The sequence below is a fragment of the Choristoneura fumiferana genome, chromosome Z, assembly GCF_025370935.1.
Source record: "Choristoneura fumiferana chromosome Z, NRCan_CFum_1, whole genome shotgun sequence".
Lineage (NCBI taxonomy): Eukaryota > Metazoa > Arthropoda > Insecta > Lepidoptera > Tortricidae > Choristoneura > Choristoneura fumiferana.
In genome coordinates this window covers 37,728,542-37,752,529 of record NC_133472.1, presented here as the reverse complement: position 1 = coordinate 37,752,529, position 23,988 = coordinate 37,728,542, and the positions used below count along the sequence as shown (strand labels likewise).

The following is a 23,988-nucleotide window of genomic DNA, read 5'->3' as shown; positions in this document are numbered from 1 at the left end:
TGCAGCAAACTTTAATTAAATAATTTTAAACCATCAAAATGAATTTTGCATGCTACGGTACCTGATCGGGAGTCGTAGGAGTACTGCGGCTATGGGCAGCCAAGCCTCGGCGACCGTTGGGGCCGCGTCTCCTCACCTTGTTGCTGTTCGTAGGGGGTGGCATCAGCTTGTCATCTTTCTGAAATAATAAAAAAAAACTTTATAACTTATCCTTACTTAAACTTTCCGATGACGAAAAATATATTTATTTTAAAAAACTCGCCTAGATTTTATTAAATTGTAATAATACAAGCCGATATAACCACCAAGTAGATATACTCAGCGGCACAAAATTTGGCCGACTACATACAAAATTACCCATAACTGCATACATGTGAGGGCCAGATTTTTTGCCGCCCAGTATATTTACCGAATTCCGTTTCAACGAAGGTACCTTTTGAAACGGCCTAGGTTCTTTTAAAAACTTTTGTTTGTTTTCCTTTGGTGTTTACAGTAGGTAGCATTGTCTACATTTTCAGAAACATGTTAGTTTCTGTCACTATAGAACTGTATAAAAAGTCATTTTATAATATTAATATTGAAATCAAATAAATATTTTTCTATCATTATTATTTTCTGCCTATATTAAGAAAATATTTTTCACTTTTTAATTAGATGTGCTATAAAAGCGTGTTTTTTTAACTATATTTTTTTAGTGAATGTATGGTTTGACTTTGACTGACCTGAATGTTGTCAGCTGAGCCCCAACTCTTGTGCAATTCGCCGTCTTCCGAGCGGCGGTCCATCTGCCTCTCACGGGACGATTTGGGAATGTACGCCGATGATCTGGTAGCGCCAACACCCAGGAAGTTGCTGAACGCCTCAGTTGTCTTCTTTACGCGCACGTTAAGCGAGCCGATGCGGAGAAATCCTTCTTTCTCTAAAATTAGAGTTAAATTTTCGAGATGCGATGGTGGAATCCATGAAAATGAAATACGGTAATGATATTGAAAGCATCGTTATGAATATTAGGACGCGCAACGATCATGCCAAGTGAAATTCAACAAATATCTGTGTAAAGACTGTATCCTTAATTATAAATATAACTTGTTACGGGCATATCAAAGTATTTAGACATTTAAAAAATATTTTGATAAGAGAAAAATGTTTTGTCATACAGTTTGAGGAGTATGATCTATGTTTTAATTATTTGCTAATATTACAGGCCACACCCGTTACATCACAGAACCGATTTTCGTTGATATATTCTGGAAGAAATAATAAAATAAAAGAATATGAGGCCAACAACTAAAATCTATTGTGAACAAATGGTGTACAGTAAAAACTACTACGTACCGAAAACTGGCTAAAATGGAAGTGTGGAAGCCGTTCAAACTGCAAATACAGCGAGGGATATACCTTCCATGACCGACAACGACTAGGCCAAACACCAGGTTCATCCAGTCCACAACTGGATCGGAAGATAGAAAGGCATACGCGTCTAATAGTGAGCTATCTGTTCGAGATATCGCTAAAAAACTGAGAACTATTGGGATGGTGCAACGTGCTAAAAAAGAAATAACTTAAAGACATTTAAAAAACAGAAACAACCAAAAAGAAGTGAACAACAAGAAGCATCTGTCAAATAACGCGTCCGGAATAATCGATTATGAAACATGTTTAAAACTGAATTACAAGTCTTTGCCAGTTCTTCGGTAGGTATTACACGGTGAGGGATCGGAGGTTACTCAGTCCGAAAAATCCCTTTTTGTTGAAAAGTTCGTGAAAAAAATCATGATGTGGCGGGCAATTTGCGAGTGCGGAGTGAATTCTAGTTCATTTTTCACTACTTCATCAATGAATGCCGAAATTTACATGAAGGAGTGTCTTCCGAAGGGAGCATTGCAAATGATAAGATAACACACCTGCAAAACTGTATTTTCGTCCGACTTAGCATCTTGCCATTATGTTACGCAGCTAAGGTGATACAAATGGTAAAAAGACAATAATTTGAATTTCGTGGCGAAAGACATGAAGCCACCAAATTGTCCATATCTTCGCCAGATCGAACATTACTGGGCTATAATGAAGGCTAAATTACGCAAAAGGGTTCGCAGTACCGATACGGCGTTACAGTTTTGTTCAGATTGAAACAAAACTGCTAGAAATTTTTATAAAGTTGCTGTCCGATTATTGATGGGTACCATGAGGCACTTGTCCCACCGCCGACGATGAGCGAGAAGCGAGCAGAGCGAGTAACTAGAAACGAGTGGGCGAGCAGTGAAAAGCGAGTGTTCGAGCACGACGGGCGATTACTCACTCCACTCGCTCGAGCCGGGCGGCCGCCAAGCTAATAGCGCTAGCTCAGCGAGTTTTATAGCTGTTGTCGCTGCGACAAAAGATGTAAGAGCGAGTTCTCGCCGGCAGTGTGAACCGCCAGCGATCAACTATTAATATATATGTCTCTTTTACTCACACAGGATCTTATATCTTTTGTTCGTTCCTTGAGCGAGAAAATAGTCGATAGCCAATCGTTTCCTCGCCGGCGGCGAGACAACTGCCTAAGGCAGAAAGTCAGGAAACTGGTCAAAAATTGATAACATTTTTTTTACCAATATTTTTTGTTTCTGTAGATTTTCAAGTAAGTACAACATTTTAAAATGGCATAGGTATATTAAATATATGATATAAAAAATGATAGTTTATTCTTGTATTTATAATTAACGATACAGTCTTTATAAACTATTTTATTAAATTAAATGTATTTTTGCGTCATGTCCATAATATATCGCCAAACTTTTGGCTTTTAGTAGTCTTGTAGCTGTTTTTGCGAGCTATTATTTGTTTCAAATTCTAAAAGTTGATTTTGATTCCCTTCCAGTAGTCCGATTGATTTGGTATTCATATTTCGGTTGGACGACAATGCAGTTACAGTAAAAAAAGCAGGTAGTAAACGTTGCCTTCAAAACAACAAGAGTGCAAAATTATCTAATTCATCAGGTCAAAGGAAATATTTCAGGTTTTGACGTATTTCTTATTTCGAACCTACATGTAGAACTTTCGTCACTATATTAAGCAACAGAAAAGTTAGTTATCACACAGGAATTACAGAAGTGCGAAGTGAAAAACGTTTAGACTGTTCGGTGTTTACAATTACACGTAGGTACATTGATACGTTAATAACTAACACTACTGCATGACAATGTGCGACAGACATTAGGTAGGCGTGACAAAGACACACAAGAACCCAAAACACCACAAAATGTTTTAAAAATCATGTGACGAGGAAGATATAGTTTCACCTTTTAATTTATTTCTTACTTGAAGACGCGTGATCGAGATGGGAAGTGACTCTTAAAACCGGGGGAGAGGTGACCGGTCGTTTCAAATCGAACGTATTCGGCTCTGCAAATGAATTCGTATTTCGAATAGGGAATATAGGTCGGTACATGGAACACAAAACATTTTCGCTTGTCGCTTTTGCTTCTTTAATCGTCATCAGAGGTGGTCTCACATAATTTAAACGAAATCGGTTCAGCAGTAAATAATGTATGGATTATAACAAAAACATTTACAGATCACCATAACTTAAAATAAACCAACAAACCTTCCTACAAAGCAAACACGTCGTCGAGAGATGACACTGGCATCGACCCCAAAACGCAGGCCGCATTACCTCTGTAGCGCTATCCCGAGCCTTTGAGGGAGGTAAGCGGTAGGTAGCTCTAGGTTCCCCCGAGGCCAGAACTAACCTCCTGGATAAGTCCTTCAGCGCCCCTTTTACGTCCGTTCACCAATTACAATTACCTATATATTGGACTCCACATTTAAATTTGGTTACTGCCTGTTTTATGAAAAAAATCTAGCATTTTATTTTTAGATTCTAGGAGTACCAAACGGATCCTCCTAATATTATAAATGCGAAAGTTTGTGAATGCGTATGGCTGGATGATCGACTTTTATAATAGACTACTTTTTATTCCAATACTAACACGGTAGACATACGGAATCCCAAGATCTTAACCGCCTAGATCTAGAGATATGAAATTTTATACAATGTAAATAAAGACCACAACGTAATTTATGGGGATCCCATGGGAATCTAGTTAAATTCCGAAATATTATGAGTGTCGAGAACGTTATTTTCTATTAAAACACAAATTACTTAGTTACGTGTTTATTTTTACTATTTTGTTCATCTAAGGTGCTTTACAAGATTTGTATTACAAAAGAAAGTTTACACTTTGTCAGTTTTCTAAATTGCCCTGTCGGGCACTGTAATACTTAAGTAAATATTATACAAGTATGGTACATACCTTTTAAACTATACAATACATATATAACTAATACCATTTCTACCATATGAACTTCATGCTCGTGCATTTGACTTACTTCTGTAGGAGCCAGGTGACAGAGATGTGTCCATGTGAACTAAATACTGCCTCGGTTTTCTTCCCGACCAGTCTCGAGCATTTGGATCAGCATCTTAAATTAAAACATAACATTTATATTGAATTTTGTCATAAACTAACGATAGGTAACTACTATAAAACTAAATTAAAAAAACAAATGTCCCCCATAGCGTTTTGCCCAAAAGATTGGCAGCGTTTACTTGTTGAATAGCGATTTAACTATATGGAGTTTTTCAAGATATATGGATATTACGCAGCTTTTTTTATCTCATATTCAAGTAGCTTTGAAGAGCCGCCAGTGTCTAAAAAGAAAACAGCTGATGGATACACACGCCCTCTACACTGCTCCCCACCTTACTGAGATCGTCTAAACTGGCATACGAATTTGCCATTACAGCTAACACCACTAGTTGAGTTGAGTGACGGGTGCATCCGCATTGTATTATGAAGTAAAAATAAAGTAAGTACCGATAATATTCTCTATACAAGAAGTTCCATACAACCAGAAATTTCATCCCAATACTTAACAGTCACAACGCCATCTAGCATAAGTCTCAGACAGCTTTTTATTTCACAATGAGGGGAGTGCAGTCGACTTTAGTCTGCTGAACCGTTGTTGAGTCTGCGCTACAATAACGAAGTTCCCGAGCTTGATGGTAGATGGCGTTATAGTTCGAAAATAAAGAGCGTGCTAACGTCTGCTGCAACGCTCCCCGTCTAGCCTTCCGGTCGCTAAGCCACTGCGCCTGGTATACGGTATTTGACAACTGAATTTGCCATATCTTTTTCAACTTTTTTATTAACATCAAAACTTGAATTCACAACACAAGATACAATAATATGATAGGAAGAAAGATTAATAAAAACTACATAAATATACCTAACTATAAAAAGAAAACACCATCTAAGAGGCCTCCTGCGGCATAGACCCCAGCACACTGGCGGCATTACCTCTCTGTACAGTAAGAGAAATTCGCTGGGAGAGGTAAGCGCCAGCTCTGGGGTCTCCTGAGGTCTCTATCAGCCGGGACGACAAGGCCCCCATATCCTTAAGGCTTGGTTGCAGAATTTGTATCTCCTACACTTGTACCTGTGGTAAGGACGTAGATGAGCTGGGACGTCACGGCCTCTCATGCCCCAAAAGCGCTGGTCGTTTATTCCGCCATGGCACCATCAATGACCTGGTCCGCCGCTCGCTTGCCACCGTCTCTGTGCCCACAATCCTTGAACCCGTTGGCATGGCCAGAGACGATGGTAAGCCCCCCGACGGGGCTACTCTGGTGCCATGGAAGCTGGGTAGGGCTCTGGTGTGGGACGCAACGTGTGTCGACACTTTCGCGCAGTCCCACATTCAGGCAACCCGCTCACAAGCCGGGGCTGCAGCTGACCAGGCCCAAGTTCTCAAGCGCCGCAAATACTCTTCTCTTTTAAAGGACTATGAGTTTGCGACGCTCGCAGTGGAGACATTTGCCATATCTTAATATTATTATGAAAATATAGATATACAGACAATGTTTAGCGAAGAGAAAACTTAAATCGGTTGAAAATTGGATTTATAGTGATTTTTTTGAAATCTATATACCTGTCTCTTTCTCAAACGCTTTTCTCTATGCACCAAGTATGGCGCTAATGGCGTGTGACGTCATATGCCAGTACGTCGTTTCTCTGTCTAATCTTGAATTTACCGCATTGCGTTTGTGGGGTTATTTCGGAATACAGAGATTGAAAAAATCTGTAATTATGGATATTACTTACGAAATAAAAAATAAAAATGAATGGGGTAATTTTAGCCTAAAAAGAAATATGAACCTTGAGCCAAATTATAATAAAGTCCACTTTTCAATAACATGCAGAATAACCCCGCTATATTCCGAAATAGCCCCTGTGCAAAAAAAATAAGTAACTACTTTTTAAAACTTTTTTATATAGTATATAAGATCAATTGGTGGAAACGACAGAAATATCCTAAGACTTTAAATATAATGTACCAACTCGGAGTAATTAACGAAATTACAAACGTCATGTCAACTCATCAAAAATCCACGTGGAATTACCCCAAAGCACCTTACATTAATTTTTGAACTCAGAATTCGAAGTTCGGAATTTCGCAAGTAATAATCAGATCAAATGTTGTAGGCTCTGAAGTCTGTAATACGTTACAAGAAGAGGAAGTTGTAATTTTTTTTGCAAGATTGAACGAGATGAAAGAATCGTATTCTTTATACCATATGGACATATGGGCTCACAAAACAGTAAATATTGAGTCATCCTACGAGTAGCATTACGAAATTGCATATTTTTTAGCATAGGACTTGCATTTTTGTTATTATTCAAAAACGCCTCACAGCGTTTCCAAACGTCGCATTTTTTTGGCATGGCTTTATCATGAGTCTATGTGTTTCTATTAGGTATTTACGAAAATACTATTTTGCGGTTTTGGTGACGGACGATGTAGCAATATTGATATGAATAAGGTTCTCTATAATCACCCTTCGGGTATGGAACCCTGAAAAGTACAAAAAATGGCGGATTTGATGCCGTTAGCCATTCTCTTATAAGATAATTATAATTTCCGTCAACTTTTATGATTCTTCTTCAGCTAATTTAGAAGTGTACTGTACATTTTAAAATTATTGTTCGTAAAATCAACTTTCATTGCTAACTCTATCACTGAGTTTCAAAATACTGCGTAACCGCTGCGATGCGTTTGTTGCGTTACGTTTTTGACGCTTACGCCACAGTCGTGACGTGCACGAAAGTTTTAGTTTTTAACGATTTTGACGCGAGCACTTACCGTAAGCTTCAACTAGCAGCCGATAAAGATTTTCGTGGCGGAACTGCATTGCGATGTGTAGCGGTGTGTATCCCTGCGAACAAAACGACAATCATGCATGAACGTGCACAAACTTTGTCCAATTATCATCATCACCAGCCGGAAGACGTCCACTGTTGAACAAAGGCCTCCCCCTCAGAACATCAGAATGCGCCACATGTATCCACCGGTTGCCTACTACTCTTGCGATCTCTTCAGTCCACCCCATGGGTGGCCTACCAACGCCTGTCTATTAATACAAGCTACAAATTAAGGATTAATTAAGAATCTATATAATTTCTTTTTTTTAAATGGCGGATTAAGAATTTCCAGATTTTTTTTAAATAACTTTATACGTATAGTATAATAGACGAATAGTGCTCTAACACTTTGGCTACGTACGACCTTAGCATCACAGACGGAAACTGTATTTTTAGGGTAAACGAATGACAGATTCTTGTTCTCGATAACCAGATGTTTGTTACACAGAGTATATAAATTTTGTACTAATGGACACTTGGGTCAACTATGATGTTAAGTACCTTATAAATTATAATATATAGGTAGCCAATGTGTATGACACTGGTGTAGCGACAGACCTATCTATTTGTGCAATGATCATATCGTCCAAAAATCCAAATTTACGTTTGCGTCGCCGGGTACTACGCAGCCCAACATCTGCGTCGTTCATATCGCCTCCCGTATTTATATTGAACCACTTGATATTAAACTTACTAGGATATTCTAACTGAACACCGCCATATAACAGCGACAGGTGTAACGGAATTGAATCAGTAGTTTCACTGTACGAATATTTTGATACTTATGGAAGAAGTGCGACTGCAAGACTGCATATTTTCAGACCATTTTTCAATTTGATTGTATTAGCTTAACTGAAATATTACGTTTGAAATATTGTGTTGGATTTCATGCTACGAGTGCCTACTATATTAAAATTCTTCCTGTAAGTCTTCAAATGAGTTTCATCAAAAGTGTACGTTTATCATCTACTCATACTCGAAAAACAAGCTTTTCTTACTTTGGGAGTAGGTCAATTGATATCAAGTGTCCCCAGATATTTAATATTTATTTATTAAATTTGAGGTTCAAAAATCAACCTACATACGTAATTAATTATAATTCGTACCAACTTTGAAACCCTGTTTCGCTGATTCAGGGGTGGAATTTTAGTATGAAATTTGTATCGTACCTACTGGACACTTTTTCGTTCCGAATTCAAAACCTCTCTACTTGCCGGACACTTTTGATCATTGTATGTCTGGCAATCTTAACTTTTTGGTGAATTAGTAAAGGTTTTAAATGTGATTATTATATTTGTTTCTTAATAATCGGATTATTTATATATTTATTTATATTGTTTGTTTTGTAAATGGGTATTATGTGGTTTTATTCTAACCTTATGTTCTCGCTGCTGAGGTGAAACGTTGTATGTGTCAAACGAGACCAAAGTCCAAAGACCAAAGTTGCAGCTCGTGTGTTTGTATCCCTCGCTGCTCTCAGGATTCTAACCAAGAATCACTCGCAACGCTCGTGATTCAAATTATGGAATCCTTCGCTTGCTCGGGATTCAAATTCAAAACTCGCAGCAAAAAACAACTTTGCTCTCTTGTTGCACAAATAACTATTTTTATGATGGAATAAAAATAAAAACGGTATAATAAATGTACAGAAGAAGGAAATAACTATGTAGAAAAAAAAACGATAATCGTGTATTTTGACCCTATTCTAAGATTTTTTTGATTCGCCCTCTTACTACTGGCAAGCAAATTTACTAGCACTTTCCACGAATCCACAAGTAGGTAGTATAAGGTAATAAAACGCGCAGACTTACCCCATTCTGCTTCCGCCGTCCACACGTCGAACACCACATGAAAAAAGTGTAATGACACTTTAACGATACCGTAAAACAGGCAAATAACCATCTAACGTCTGTAGTAATTTGATTGAACGTTATAGTTTCTTGGTAGTACAGTACTCAAAGGCCTTAAAGGACTTTCTTGACTGTCACACAGTCTTAAACAAAATTTTAACTGCAAAAACCCGCGTTGGCTATTTCAACAACTTTTGTAGTGGTGCAAGGCGTTTGGACATCCGCTTCCACCTACTACTCCAAAATAATGAACTTTCGATTAAGATGAAACCATGTTATATTATACGTCCAGTTTTAAAATAAGGCCCAAAGTTAGTTTAGGACTTTGACCCGTTTGATTGTTAGGTACCGATCGCGCTTTTGTGACGTATTTTTCATAGTTGAGCAATTTGACACTTTTTTTTGGTTCTATTAACTATGTAAAAATTGCAATATTTCTACTTTTAAAATGAAATACCTATACTCAATGCCGTATTTAGATTCTAAAAAAGTTACCAAAGATGGCCGAATGTCACTGTCATAAGTGTCATTATCATTGTGACGTTCCAGATGTAACCAATCCATGCACATTAACAAAAAATCGTATAAGTAATATCTTGTTTTTATTTAGACCTTAAATGGGTACCAGCAACAGAAAACTTAACAGGGAACAAAAACTCAAAAACGAAAATTACCACGAGTATAGAAAGCATTCGATCAATCCAAACGTCAGGCCATACTACGAAGTGCAAAATTTGAACTTCGTAACTTGCCGTCCCGCTGACGCTTATAATTTTTAATACGAGAGTCAGAGGGACAAACCGATACGAACTTCAATTTTCGGATTTCGTGGTAGCCCCCCAGATGCCGAATCAAGTGACAATTGGGACGTCATGGTGGCCCTGTGGCCACCATGTTTACCATAGTTTCCATATGTGATTTGTTGTCAATATTTTTATGTGCATTTAAAAATATTTATAAATAGTACCTATACACTCAAATTATGAGATTAATAGTATCTAAATGTTGTTTAAACCTGAAGTATTACCACTGTAATATAAACTTTTCTTCTACAAAACAGGTTCAACCAAATATCTTTTCGTTAAATTAATATTTACATTAAATTATTTTTACATATTTTACAGTGGCATTTAATTTTAGCTTTACAATTATAAATAAATTAATTACTTACTTATGTAGATTATTTAGAAAAGTTAAAACTTACCGATGCAAAACTTTTTCATTCTATTGGCAACACATGAGTAGTTTTTTTGGAATCTATATACGGCGTTGAGTGAACACGGCCGATATGGACGCCGCAGCAGCCATGTTTTTTCTACGTGTTTTTTTATTATTTTAGTATCAATTTCAGTTGCCGATTCAAACTGTCTTAATGCTAAGAACTGTATTACTTTATTTAGCTAACAAAGCGCTTTACTTTGAAATACATCACGTCTGAAGCATACTCTAGTTTATTGAAAAGGATTTGCTTAATCTATCGAAGCTTTAGTTATTGTGTACTGACCGAACGTTCGTACACAACAGGACGAGCGACACCCGCTAGTAGTTTCACTAAGTTTTCATCGCCCCGCTTGCAGGCCCAATGCATCGCCGTCTGAAATAAAATGTTCATATTGCTAGTTGCACAGTTTATTATAAAATTACCTAAATAAATAAATACCCTACTGAAAAATAATCCATTAACATAAAAATAACCGAGTATCATAATTTCTAAATCGATGCTAAAATTTGTTAAGCAAAATATTTAAAACCTAAGCCGAAACACAGCTCCCATCACGAAACAGTTTGGAAACAAAACACGAGAGTGAAGAAACAAATTACTTGATTGCCAGGCTTTTATTTTATATATGTAAAACACTTTGATGGACAATATAATGCCGAAATTATAGCTCTTTATAATCGGAACGTATTAGGATGATTTGCATCCAGATTAAAGATTATATTTTGGTAAACGTAGGTGTTATTAGCATAGTTATAGGAATTAGCTTGCTATCATCATTGGTCATTTTAATTTTTAAAACGATTTGTGAGTAAGTAAGGCATAATTTCAAAAAACCGGTGGTTTTTTGATGCGTTAGGATTAAGTTTACAACTGTTTAGTCAGGTTTTGTGGTTGATCTTATTATTTCTGCTAACACTTTTTGACTCATATTTAATTATCATTTTGTATAAGTTGTTTTTTTGTATTTGTTTAATGGCCACCTGCAGGAAAAATAATCCCCATTTAGTGTTTTATAGTCTACTTACTAGTGTTACAATATACAGTGTAACTAGACTAGACCTCAAACTGTAACTAGACGAAGATTTAAGTGCTGTGAACCGATATCAAAACAATTTTTTAATTGAATAATAATTAATTTTTGAAATCTTTTCGTGCAGCAATGTAATGCGTACAATAATTTGATACGAGAGAGAAGCGTTCTGTGACAGCTGTCACGTCAACAAGTGCGACGTTTTGAATAAAAACAAAGTAGTATCACGTAGACATTACGTGCTAATTAATTTTATAAGAAAAATAATTAGTCTATTTTTTTACTAAAACATAATAAAATGTGATCATTTAGGGCCTTCACTAACTACCCTTAAAGTTTGAGGTAGTATCAAAAATACATGCTTTATATAATATATACAGCGTGTATTTTTGATACCATATTATGAAACCGTAAAGCTTAAACCAGGTTTAACGTCTAAATCTAGATTAAATCTTTCCAAGCAAGACGCCCAGAGAAATGGCCATGGGGTGGATCCATTCTCTATAATTTTGGCGAACTACGTTTTCGTTGTAAAGCAACAAGTAGGTACTATTCGTGTTACAGGATCGAGTATATATAGCTTTTCGCACCCAAACTTCCAACCATGGGTCAGTTCATCGGTGATTCGCGACTTGAGATACAATACGCAAAAATAATAATTATGAATGGTGACCAACCCTCACCATTCTTATGATATTAAGTAGAGTTCAAAACCATTTAACACATGACTCATTTAACTTACCAACTGCATATTTATCGTATTTTATTTATTTTTAACTGAGTTTAAGGAAATAAAAGTTCTCATTTTTTTTGTTTGTTAGGCAAGTAGAAGTTACCAAGTAGAAAAACTCACGTATTTCCTGTCAGTTTAAAGAAACCGTCATACGTAAAAATAATCCTAACGAGGAGTACCTAGTGTTAAAACGCAGGAGGAGAGCATTTGGTTAAAACCGCTGTAGTACAATGGATACCGATTACTCGACATTAACCCAGTCCGCGGAAATAAACAATCTTCACTTTAATAAAGAAGATCGTATTAGTTCAGGCTCGGAATTGAGCATTAAATCTCTTGCAATAAAATTTCTCGTAGACAGCCTCGTCGGCCACAGTTCCAGTCAGCAGTTATACTTGGGATATACAGGATGTTACGTAATGAGTGGATAATCCTTGAACTACGGATATAAGACTATTAGGACATTATAATAAAGCTATAATAGGTTTAGTAAAAGTTGCACGGTTTCCAAGATATTTGAAATTTTAGTTTTATTTTTAAATTAACACCCTTACGGCAGACCGAGGGAGTGGACAATGAAAATGTTCTTTTTTGAAAAGTTATATATTAGTGATTACAATTGGCATGTTTTTAAGCTTACCTATTGGCAACTAGACGGTAACTAGTGAATTTTATTTTTCACCATGAGAGCTGAAAGTTCGAGCAATGTACAATCGAAAACGCAAAAATTAAGTTTGCGATAAAAAGTAGCCTTACAAAAATGGTGATGGCTATCTGATAACACAAGTCCTAAGAGTATTGAGCTAAAAAAAATAGCTTAAAATGGTGGATCAAAACATTGAACAAGGGTGTTCATTTTCGAAAATAGCTTCAAAGTCCAAAAGTATCTCGGAAACCGTGCAACTTTTACTAAACTTATTATAGCTTTATTATAACGTCCTATGTGCCCGTGAGGAAACCTGCACAAACCTGCGAAGCAATTCAATAGTGTGTGTGAAGTTCCCAATCCGCACTGGGCCCGCGTGGGAACTACGGCCCAAGCCATCTCATTCTGAGAGGAGGCCTGTGCCCAGCAGTGGGACGTATAATATATAGGCTGGGATTATTATTATTTATATTATTATATATGTGCCCTCTATCCGTAGTTCAAGGATTATCCACTCATTACCTAACATCCTGTATATTACTTTATCTGAGGGTACGTACCAATCGGCGTATGTACAAGATGTAGGCGTGATCGTAGCTGATTCAGTGGGGTAGTTAGTGGCGGGCGGTCCTAGGTTCGACGTCGCCCGGAGAAATATTGGCCTCGGGGGAAGCTCTGTTAATTTGCCGCTCACACAGGGTACTGGTGCTGTACGATTTTCCACGTATCTACCTACGCTCTAGCGCGGACAACGTCAATATTGATGGAAGCATTTTCGGACCGTGTTCTTCGTAACCAACTGTTTGTAACTTGTTTATGCGTTTGCTGATGCTTTAGGGTCGCCTAAAGCCTCGGTAATATATTGATGTGTCTTAAACCATACTGTCGATATGAAATTCTACGACCAGATGTTCGTCCCTATCGCTAACTATACAGCGTGTATTTTTGATACTACCTCAAACTTTTGACCAGACGAAGATTTAAGTGCTGTGAACCGACACCAAATCAAATTGTTAATGTAGAATTAACTACAAGAGCGTAATTAATTTTTGAAATATTTTCAAGCAGCAATGTAATGCGTACAATAACTTGATACGAGGGAGAAGCGTTCTGTGACAGCTGTCACGTCAACAAGTGCGACGTTTTGAATAAAAACAAAGTAGTATCGCGTAGTGAGACATTGCGTGCTAATTAATTTTGTAAAGAAAATAATAAGTCTATTTTTTTACTAAAACATAATGAAACTTGATTATTAGGGCCTTCAATAACTACCCTTAAAGTTTGAGGTAGTATCAAAAATACACGCTGTATACTACAAATTCAATGATATACGGCAACAAACTTTAGTCCATTTATGTATCGGGGTATTACTATTATAAACAAGAAAGTAAACATTGCAAAGACGCACGTGCGAGGTAGTGGTACAGTCGAGTTCATAATTGACAAGATTTCATTTTTTTAACACCTTTAAATGACTACAGGAATCACAAGAGTTTTGCCTCCTGAACATGTGAAAATATTTATTATAATTTATTTCTCCATATTTTAAAAAATACAAAAAACAGAAAAATATATCTGAATTTGAAAAAAACTACCAAAGAATAGATATGTCTCCTTTGTCTTTTTCCACCAGAAAAAGGAGCTGTCATAATTTTGACAACGTCTACGTCACAGATTTACGTGATCTTTTTTTTTGAATAGAGACTAAACAAAGGTAGTGGATCTATTGTGTGGTAGTTTTGGAGTTATGCCCTTTTATGTTATAGTTATGCATAAAGCATAATAAATTAATAAATAATCGTAGCGAAATTTTAAAAATATCAGCGTCTTTCTCTTTCCAAACAGAATACAGAGAACGAATCAAATTAAAGTCTTAGAAATATGAAATCTTTTCAATTTTGTGAGCAAGATTTTGATCAAAAATATCTGAACACGACTCTATTGTTAAAGGCTCAGAAGCGTGTTCAGACATTTTTGATAAAATTTTGGCTCACAAGTTTATTAACTCGACTGTAATTGTTATGATAATTATAAGCTAGATCATAGACTTAATAGCTAAAGATACTTACATACTGTGTTAACATGCGCACCATCCAGCATCAACCACGACAGAGAACAGAAGAAAAACGTTAATACACAATGAATAAAAAGCTTATTAATATTTATTATAAATAATGTTCCACGGACAAGGGATCTCCTACAAGATTAAGGTCCTTGGAGTCCTTAAAAAGCTTATTAAGTCCACGTTTCCGGGTGACCCGGCAAGCGAATTACTAATTTATTGTCGGTTAGGCTAATAAATTTAAAACGGGATTACGTGGCCCGTGCACAAAGCAAAGCTTTATAATTTGTCCGATATAAATCTTGTGTTTCCTTCAAACGAGTGACTGTATCATTGCGCTATAAGCGAATTTGAGAGATATTTAGGTATCAATTAAAAAAAATGTTTGAACAGTACGTAGGTATGTGTAGGTAACTTATCTAACGGGTTTTACATTTTTTTTTGTACTCTGGTCAATATCTCGATTTGTGCATTCAGTATAATCACCGTGTCTCGTCTGTGGAAGTGCACAAATCTGAAGGACTACGAGTATACACTCTTTTTCGTTGGTTTAAATAACTTAGCAACATAATCCAGCACGTCGTAGTTCCATTCATTGCAAGTGGACTTTGTTTATCTGTCCCTGGAATAAATTGAACGGTACCTCCGTACATCACTTTTAGGAGTCAATAAACTTATTCCACTTCCGTCCACTCCGACGTGTAAATTGTTAAAGGTCATTTTATTTCTTGACTTTAAAAAGCAATATTGTGTTTTGTGACGGACCATAAAACAAGTGCACGCCGGTTTTAGGTTACAGCTATGTACCGGAAAATAGAAAAAATAAATAGAGATTGGAAAGTTCTTAATCAAAGAATTGCGTCAGAAAACCATTCTGATATTTAAACTCGATTTTAATGTAATTTGAGTATAAGCTCTATCTGTTTCTTTTTCTTCTTTTATTCCGGTAGGTACCACATTCAGTGTCGGCATTTCATTCTTTCTTCCGAAACAAATTTGAGCGTTCATACTGGATCATAAAAATATAGCAACGTTATTATAATTAACGTAATTATAACTTTTGGTTATCAAAACATTGCGGGATGATCGTAAGATGCTCAAAGTATAACTAATATAAAAAATAGAAATGCGTTCAAGGCACTGAATGTAACACATATATAAGTACGACAGAATTTATTTCCAATTACATATGCCCAGAATATGTACCTATTGCCAAACAGCTCAGTAAAGCAAAGTGCAGGACACGGCGTGTCTCTCTGCGACATCCGCCAGCACGTCATATTGATTGCTTTTGCATGTACGTCAATTAGGATACGCGGAACGATGCGTCTTCGACACGACTAATTATTGTCGTGCCAACCTGAGTAGGTATGTAGGTAATTACTGGGTATATAGCCTGACAGCTCCCGTGATATATGTGTCAATAAGATTATCTCTTGCCGTACATGGTACCTACTGGAACACGTTCGACGAGAATACGGAATTTATGATAGCAGTACTAATTTTGTAGATATACTTACGCCCTGTAGATTTGCAGTTGGTGACATCGTGACCGGAAAAAAAACATGAAAGTTCAGTAAATAGATACCTAATTGAAAATTATATATACAATAGAAGCAAAATTACAATCATTGGATTTTTCGTTGAAGTCATTGCGAATATGAATAGGTGTAAGATCTGACATTAAATCTAATATAAAACTTACCGTAAAAGGATCCTGAAACAACAAAAAAAAACTTTAAAGCGGGGCGTAGTGAACAAAACAAAATCGATTAGTTTTCAACTCCGTCATTAGGTACATAAGTTAACATCAATATGTTCCATTTTATGAGGTAAGCCGAAGCCGGTACATTTTAGTCCAAATTTTACTGCTCCAATTATGTAGCTTGCATTAGCGCAGGCAAAATTAAGGTTACACTTCTTGTGAAAATTGCACTTCCATGGTAATCTCAACGGGCCTTTAATAAAATTGTAAAATGAGGCCGCATTGATTTAAAATGTGGCTCAAATTGAACTTTAAAAAGATTATACGCGTGATTCGTAGACAACTTAACACCTTGGGCTTTAAGACTAGAAAAAACTGTACTGTGTGATAATGAACGAGCTCTATCTGATTGGCACATTTTTTATCTCTACGTATTCGTGAAAACTAAACTGTCAATTCTCTAATTGTTCGCGGATTATCCATGCGAAAGTGTGTGTGTTTGTACGTTTGTTAGTCTTTCACGTCGAACCGGACGGATCGACGTGATTTTTGGCATAGAGATATTTTATGGGCCAGAGTGACATAGGCTACTTTTTATCCAGAAAAAAATGCACTATTACCGAGGGAACAGCGCGCGATGACCGAATTCCACGCGGGCGAAGGCGCGGGCAAAAGCTAGTTATCATCTAAAAGTATCTGCATCTCATGGAGCACAGATATATTATTAGTGTTAGACCTAGTTATCATATCTGTTGAACGACGTCCAACCCTATGCCGCTCTCACGGTAACACCGGTCGGGCATGTGAAAAATAATGTAAACCATTAAATAATTTTCCGAATAGTCGGCATCCATAATGTACGCTTCGGACGTTCTCGCCAGAGCCGAATTACCTACTAAACTGTAAAAAACGTAGATAAAAATGAGGCCTGTGCATATTCCCATGATCGGGAGACGGTTCGACGGCGTTTTAATACACCCATAATCGTCGTTCGATGGAGGATCATATGAAATATGTAATACCGCTAATAGGTCTCGGTGGGTAGCTTCCTCAGCGGTTGCTCGGCCAATTTTGCCGTTGGTAATAACCTTAATATCCCATCAGTGTTGTGGCCCATGCGTGTACAAAGATAAGGCCCAGTAATGACGGCGAACGCGCCCCGCCCGCCCCCGCACTCGATAATTCACATCTATTCAATAAATCAACGTTACCAAACGTTCACATTTTGCAAATAAAATCGAATCACCTTTCGTAAAGCCATGTGATAGCTTTTATTTTCCGATTCCAAGGAAACTAGCCCATGATATAAAAAACACTTACAACACACTCCTTATACAGTACAGTACACTTTCCTGATTTATAATATTATGCGGTTAATATAAACAAAAAAAAACGAGAAAATTCGTACGTCTTTCATACTCGTAGGTTCATGTTATCTATCACTTTTTCTCTTACTACGCCATTAATATTTTCACACTATTGAAATTGCGAATACGTTAGAATATAAAAAGTAATTTAGATTAGTAATTTGTCATCCTAGGTGAACAGCCCCAACGGTTTAATACACGAAAAAAAACTATTAATCTCAATCTCGAAATGTTTTGACGCCAAATAATTAGTCAAAGTAAGACTTCTCGAAAAATATGTGCAAATGATGCGCTCATATGGTTAGGAGTGTGTTGAATGAGCATTTCTAAAATAAGGGGTGATTTATTATCGAAAGCAGTGCCGTCGTAGTGACGCAAACATTCGTCGACAGTTATTAAGCGTTAGTACGTATCGCAAGTACGGACTCGGCGGACGGCCGAGCAACTCGCACACACTCTATAACCGGGGATATATTGTCATCTCTTTTGCGGGTGGCATTTCTTACATTCAAAACTAGAACAATAAATCAACGACGACGAATACGTTTCCATTATTCTATTCGTATTCTGAAACCAGCTGCAGACAGTGTAAAAAAAAAATAGGTAGGTATTTGAATTTGTCAAACTAGACACTTGATGCCGTGAAATATTTTAGTCGAATCCGAGCAAAACTAATGACCGTTTCGAGTGCGGGAGTAATTAAGTGGTTTATTTTGGAATTTTATGACGCCCTAAAAATACTGAATTCAATAAACATTAATTGATTTTATGAATTAAAACCGATAAGTGGAAAATCTTTCTAGATTAAGACGCCCAGTGGAGCAATTACAATTTTTAAAAAACACACATTTAAAAGAGCCGTTAATCAGAAGTCGTAAAACTGATATAGTGGTTTTAATTGCACACTAAAGGCTTATTATTACAATACAAAGTATTCGACAATTAGGGTGTATAATTTTTAAGTGAATTTGGAGTAGACAATGTGGGGGTAATTGCGGAGCTGTTAGCGGCTGCAGTGTGGATGTGTCGTTAATAGTGTTGCGTCTGTTAATTTTGTTTGCGCGTTAACTTTATTTCGGGGCGGCTAATAAATAGCGTGATGACAGGTGTCAGCTGCTCCACCGCCTCTGCACTCTTGCGTCGATGTCTCATTCCTCACGTTCTACTCCTAAATTCTCTTATTTTATCAACGCTCCGTTCAATTTTCGTTTCGTTCCTTCGCGATTCTATTTGTTTGTGTTAGCATTATCGTGTGAGTTGTGCTAATCCGTTCCGTTGGAGACGTGACGTTGTTTAGCTATACTAACGCAACCTCTATTTATCGATGTTTCCCTAGTAGTTTTTCCTGTACCTACAGTGACAACTTTTAATAGCTCTTGATTAAATGATATACACAAACCATCTATCAAAAGTGTAGTAGAGGAAGTAATATATTTTATTTAAGATGACAAATTGTATTTAAGGAGACCAGCGTGTTAAATAAAACTGCAAAAACTTAACGGAGAAGAAAGATTTCATTAGGAGGATCGATTTTATTGGTATTCGGAACATTACACTGCAGGAGAAGCGGAATGCAATCGAGGATTTTTGAACGGTTATAAATTAACCGCTCGAAGACAAACCGGACGAAGATTTATATGACTTAATGGCGAAAAGCGACCGACGAATTATTCTTGGCGTCGGGGAATTCTTAACCTTTTGATTGACAATTCCGAGATCGGTCCGCTTCTCTGCGCACCGCTCGTAAAATCCGAGGCCCCTTCACATCGCTAACGGCAGGTAAGCTATTAAACTTTAAAAATAATTGATCTTAAACAAACAGACTGTTATTTATTTACTCTACTAGTTGTTTAAGATTTCTAGAGAAGAAAATAATATGATTGCTTATACGCCTTCAGATAAATATGTTCTAGTTTTCACTTTACAGAGAAAGAAAACGTTTAAATGGGAAGAATCAATAAAACAAAAATGGTTACTGTCAGACATCTAATAACAAAAATCACTTCCTGACAACGTAAACTAAAAAAAACTACAATATGAAATAAATCAAGATGGTGTACTTATATGTATTTCTTTTTAGTATAGTTAATTACAGAAGGGCGTTATATTATAAATAAAGAACGCTCGCCCATTGAGGCAGAATGCGATGCGATCGCCACGGCGCGCCTTGTAGCGACAAGCAAATGCACTTATCTTACCGGCATGTGAAAAAGTGTTTTCAACTCGCTGTCGTCGGTTAGTTGCGCCTGCCTGCCGGAGTCATTGCCTCCAGTCCAGAGGTTACGTTTCAACAGGATTTGGAGACCCAACAAAACAAGTTACAAATCAGAATGGGCGCCGAACAGAGGAAACAATAAGTCCCTCTTAACTCTCGTTTTTATTCTTTTTATTCTATTGTATTATTCCCTCGCCACGTTTGTTTACATTACCGAAGAGACATGAATGAAATAGCAATTCTCGCATAGATAGACGTCCGTGACGTGGCGTTTTGGAGGAAATCTTAATTAAGCTCCCAATTAGCAAATCGGCGATATATCAGTGAGCACAGTCCAGCCGTCGTAAAACCGTCAACACACCACTATAAAAACAAACAGAAGTCTTTAAAACATCGATACAAATAAATTGTCCGACCAGGAATGAATATCAATAAATTGAAAATGTAACTCGTAAAAACATATCATCGATTATTGTAAACAGCTGGCGGGCATTTATGCAAAACGACTTGTTCATTGGGCCAATTCAACGGCGGTAGCGAAGATAGGGGAGCTTTAATTGAAACTTACAGATTGGACCTGGGGCCGCTCCTCACATCACCGGCGCCTCCAGTTGCAGTTGAATTCTTTTTCTAAACCACCATCAGTTATCGATTTGTGTTTTGATTACAATCCATTATTCAAACGCGTAACAAGATGAACAGGACTATAACCGGCCGAGCATCCTGGCGCATCTATTAACAACGCCTAACTTGCTAACTCTGCTCAAACTTGGCAATTTACATAAATTGAAAACTTTTGTTTGACAAAGACCTTATTAAAATCTTGAAGAGAACTTTAATTTGCGATGACAGCTGCACCATTAATCTTATTTTAGCGCACATGACTTCCTAACTTTCGTACCATAGAGAAAATAGGCGAGAAGGACGCAACAATCGACTACAATAGAGTAAATATGTAGATGTCATTTAAAATAGAAGGATGTGATGTTTTTCACACTCGGACTGAGTTAATTTAGACAGCTGTAATGAAGATCACTCAGGTCTCCCTTTACCCCGATTGCAGTTAATTCTACTTACTCAATTGATTGTGGCATTTAACCCGGCCCATGGCAGTTGTGCGTAAATCTTCCTAACGGCTGGTGCACAAACAAGACCACGAGGCAAACGTTCGTGATATCGGTTATCGGTTCGTCCGCATCTCGCATTTCGTTACGTTTTGTTGAACAAATAGAACCGCGGGCCGGTAGGCAGATCCTAATTAAAAACTATATTCAGCCGCTGTCGTATATTACGCAGATGGAGGCCTTAGGCAGTTAGTCACTGCGTCTGGCTGCCTCCCAGTCGTTTAGTGTTTATAGCATCGCGGCGACAGAAGAATTCTGTTTCGCTGACTTGGTTTGCACTAAGCTTGTAACGTGTTCTCAGTGCTTTAAGCATTTTCTAATTACTTTGGTGTTTCTAAATAAATTACACGTGTGTTTTATCAGTGTTTGCGCAGAGCCAAAGGTAATTACATGCATGCATGCATGATTACTATAATGATGACTTTGACTTCGCCGATTCTTTAGCAAGTCGTTCTGATAAACCTGTGACTTCCCGCGTAATATATATCCCAGGAGAAAACAAGGTAGCTTACCTACTATTCCAAAAATAGCACACTTAAATTGTTTGGTATTGTTCGTCTCTTATTTGTTTAGTTTACCAGCCGTATTACATAATTTCATTTCATACAAACAGTTTTTAGCTTTGTTAAATAAAGATCTTAAGTTTCCCCGATCCATCCGTCCGATATAAATATGACATCAATTAATAGATGTAAGAAATCGTTCGATTATTTATACTTAAACACTCAAAAGCATTCGGTTTTAAAAGAGTGGCTTAAGCTCCTATGCTATCTACAAGTATAGTGATGTATAACTGAATACTTTTTTAAACATAAAAAACGGCTTTCAAATTCATAACTTCCCCTAAAACGCATATTGTTGTTTTTTTTACTAACAAGAAAACGTGCCCTTAAAACACTTCGATCACCTGATGATCAGAAGCCAATTAAATAACAAATTACAAATAAGAACAAACAATTCAAGTTAATTACAAACAAAATCCAATTGAATGTTTGATCAATTCATAATAAGAAACAATTGTATATATAAAAATATATGCGAGAGTGAGAGCGAGGTGGAAGTAGCGGCATCCGAGTCTTGTTTATAAAATAGACCAAGAGTCGGCCACGAAATCCAAAATTCAATGTGTATTAGTCCGTAGGTATTATCAACTTATACATCAAGCACAACGTAAGAAATCGTTTTAATTTTATCCTTTCTTATTGTTTTGTTATTTTATAGGTGGGTCTATTTTAAGAACTTATTTCTATATTAAGACTAATAAAATTCGCACTTATAAAAACATGATATTTTATAAATACATATACGGTGTCGGTTGATTAGGGTTGGGACATTAGTGCCGTCAAACCACATATTTTAGAAAAAAATCCTGCCTGTTTCACCTTTTTTTTTTCTTTTTTTTATTAGGCGCATAATTTTACCACTATGCATAAGAAAAATACGAGCACGTGAAAGCGGTGCCACTGTCTATGCAAAAATATTTTCATGCTCTTGCCGAAGAGAGATCTCTCATCTAGAGTGTAAAATCTACCTAGACTGTCTGGGTTGGTTGTTTTGAAACGAGAATCGGGTTATGGACCTGTGCTTTGGGTACTTTAAATATACAGAACAATTAAAGAAAATTTAGTTTATAGTAATTAAAGGAAACGACAGTAGCAGGCTCGATTAAATTATTGTTTACAGTAAGCGATACACGACAGAAGTGACTGTAGATGACAGAAGATAAAGAATAGAATAATATTCAAAATACAAAAATATACACACACATATCAAATGGCCAGGGTGAAGAAGGTTCAACACCTAAATCACGTTTATTGAAGGTAGCTATTTAGAAATTCAAAGTTAACAATTTTCATGTTTCAAAGGACATAAAAAGAATAAAATAATACCATAAACAAACATAACATATCTTTTTATATAGAGTAGAGTACTCATATAGAGTCACTGTATTGTACTTATAAAAGACCGTCGACTCTCGGCCTACAAAGCGCCCAGCCCACCTCCGCACTAAAAATTCGATCTTATCTCCCATATTTTAATAGGTTCCCGTGGCGGCACCTCCGCGCTGACCAGTAATTGTATAAAGTATCTCTGGAGGAATAAATTCAATATTCCGTTGCGGGGCCGGCCGAGACCCCTTCGCTTTTGTGATAAGGCTTAAATCAACACACGAAGTAATTACAATCGAGCCACACTTCATCACAGATGCGAATAGTGATTAACTATCGCCCGCCCTTGGTTACGTGCTGCTTGCGTCGAGACTATGCCGACTTCTTGGTTTGAATTAGAACCGAAATTGGAAGGGAGCATATTTTAATGGCTGTGACTTAGTTAACATGTCCCCAAAGGGTTTACTGATTTCAATTCGTGACGAGAATAGTCACTTCCGTTCAAAGATAACTCAACGGGCTAAAACCCGACTCCTATTCAACCATCATCGCATTGTTTGAACGCGAGGTCTGATATTTTTTATTCGCAAATGGTAGGTATGTTCCAGAACTTATTCATAATTCCGCTACAATTTAAAACAATCGGAAACAGTGTGATGCTACAAAACGAACAAACTGGTCGAGTCGAGATCCGCTTGATTGATAAACAAGCCGAACTACGCGTCGAAAGATTTCCCAATTCGTCCCTTTTAATTTTAATTAATTAAAAGTTTCATCTGAATAAAGAGTGTCCAATTTTAACACAAGGGTTGTTCTCGCTGAACTTCTTTTGTATTTTATTCTAAAAAGAGAAGTTTTTCAGTAAAACAACGCTTAATCTGCAACAAGATATAAAAGTTTC

At 36.9% G+C, this 23,988-nt stretch overlaps 1 protein-coding gene across 3 annotated transcripts in view; it reads right to left on the bottom strand.

Moving 5' to 3' along the window:
- LOC141436300 (uncharacterized) overlaps positions 1-23,988 on the bottom strand; it is a 46,727-nt gene that overhangs the window by 3,830 nt on the left and 18,909 nt on the right. Inside the window, exons 3-10 of one of the 3 annotated variants that reach the window (XM_074099220.1) lie at positions 16,493-16,504; positions 14,795-16,310; positions 9,056-10,688; positions 7,186-7,258; positions 4,372-4,464; positions 3,301-3,384; positions 723-919; positions 62-178 (exon numbers count right to left, since the gene is read on the bottom strand). In XM_074099220.1, the coding sequence (XP_073955321.1) occupies positions 62-178; positions 723-919; positions 3,301-3,384; positions 4,372-4,464; positions 7,186-7,258; positions 9,056-9,094 (603 nt within the window). In that variant the 5' untranslated portion in view covers positions 9,095-10,688; positions 14,795-16,310; positions 16,493-16,504. Of the gene's footprint in view, positions 1-61; positions 179-722; positions 920-3,300; positions 3,385-4,371; positions 4,465-7,185; positions 7,259-9,055; positions 10,689-14,794; positions 16,311-16,492; positions 16,505-23,988 lie in introns of those variants that run through there. The other 2 variants (XM_074099229.1, XM_074099240.1) reach the window with 2 other exon arrangements.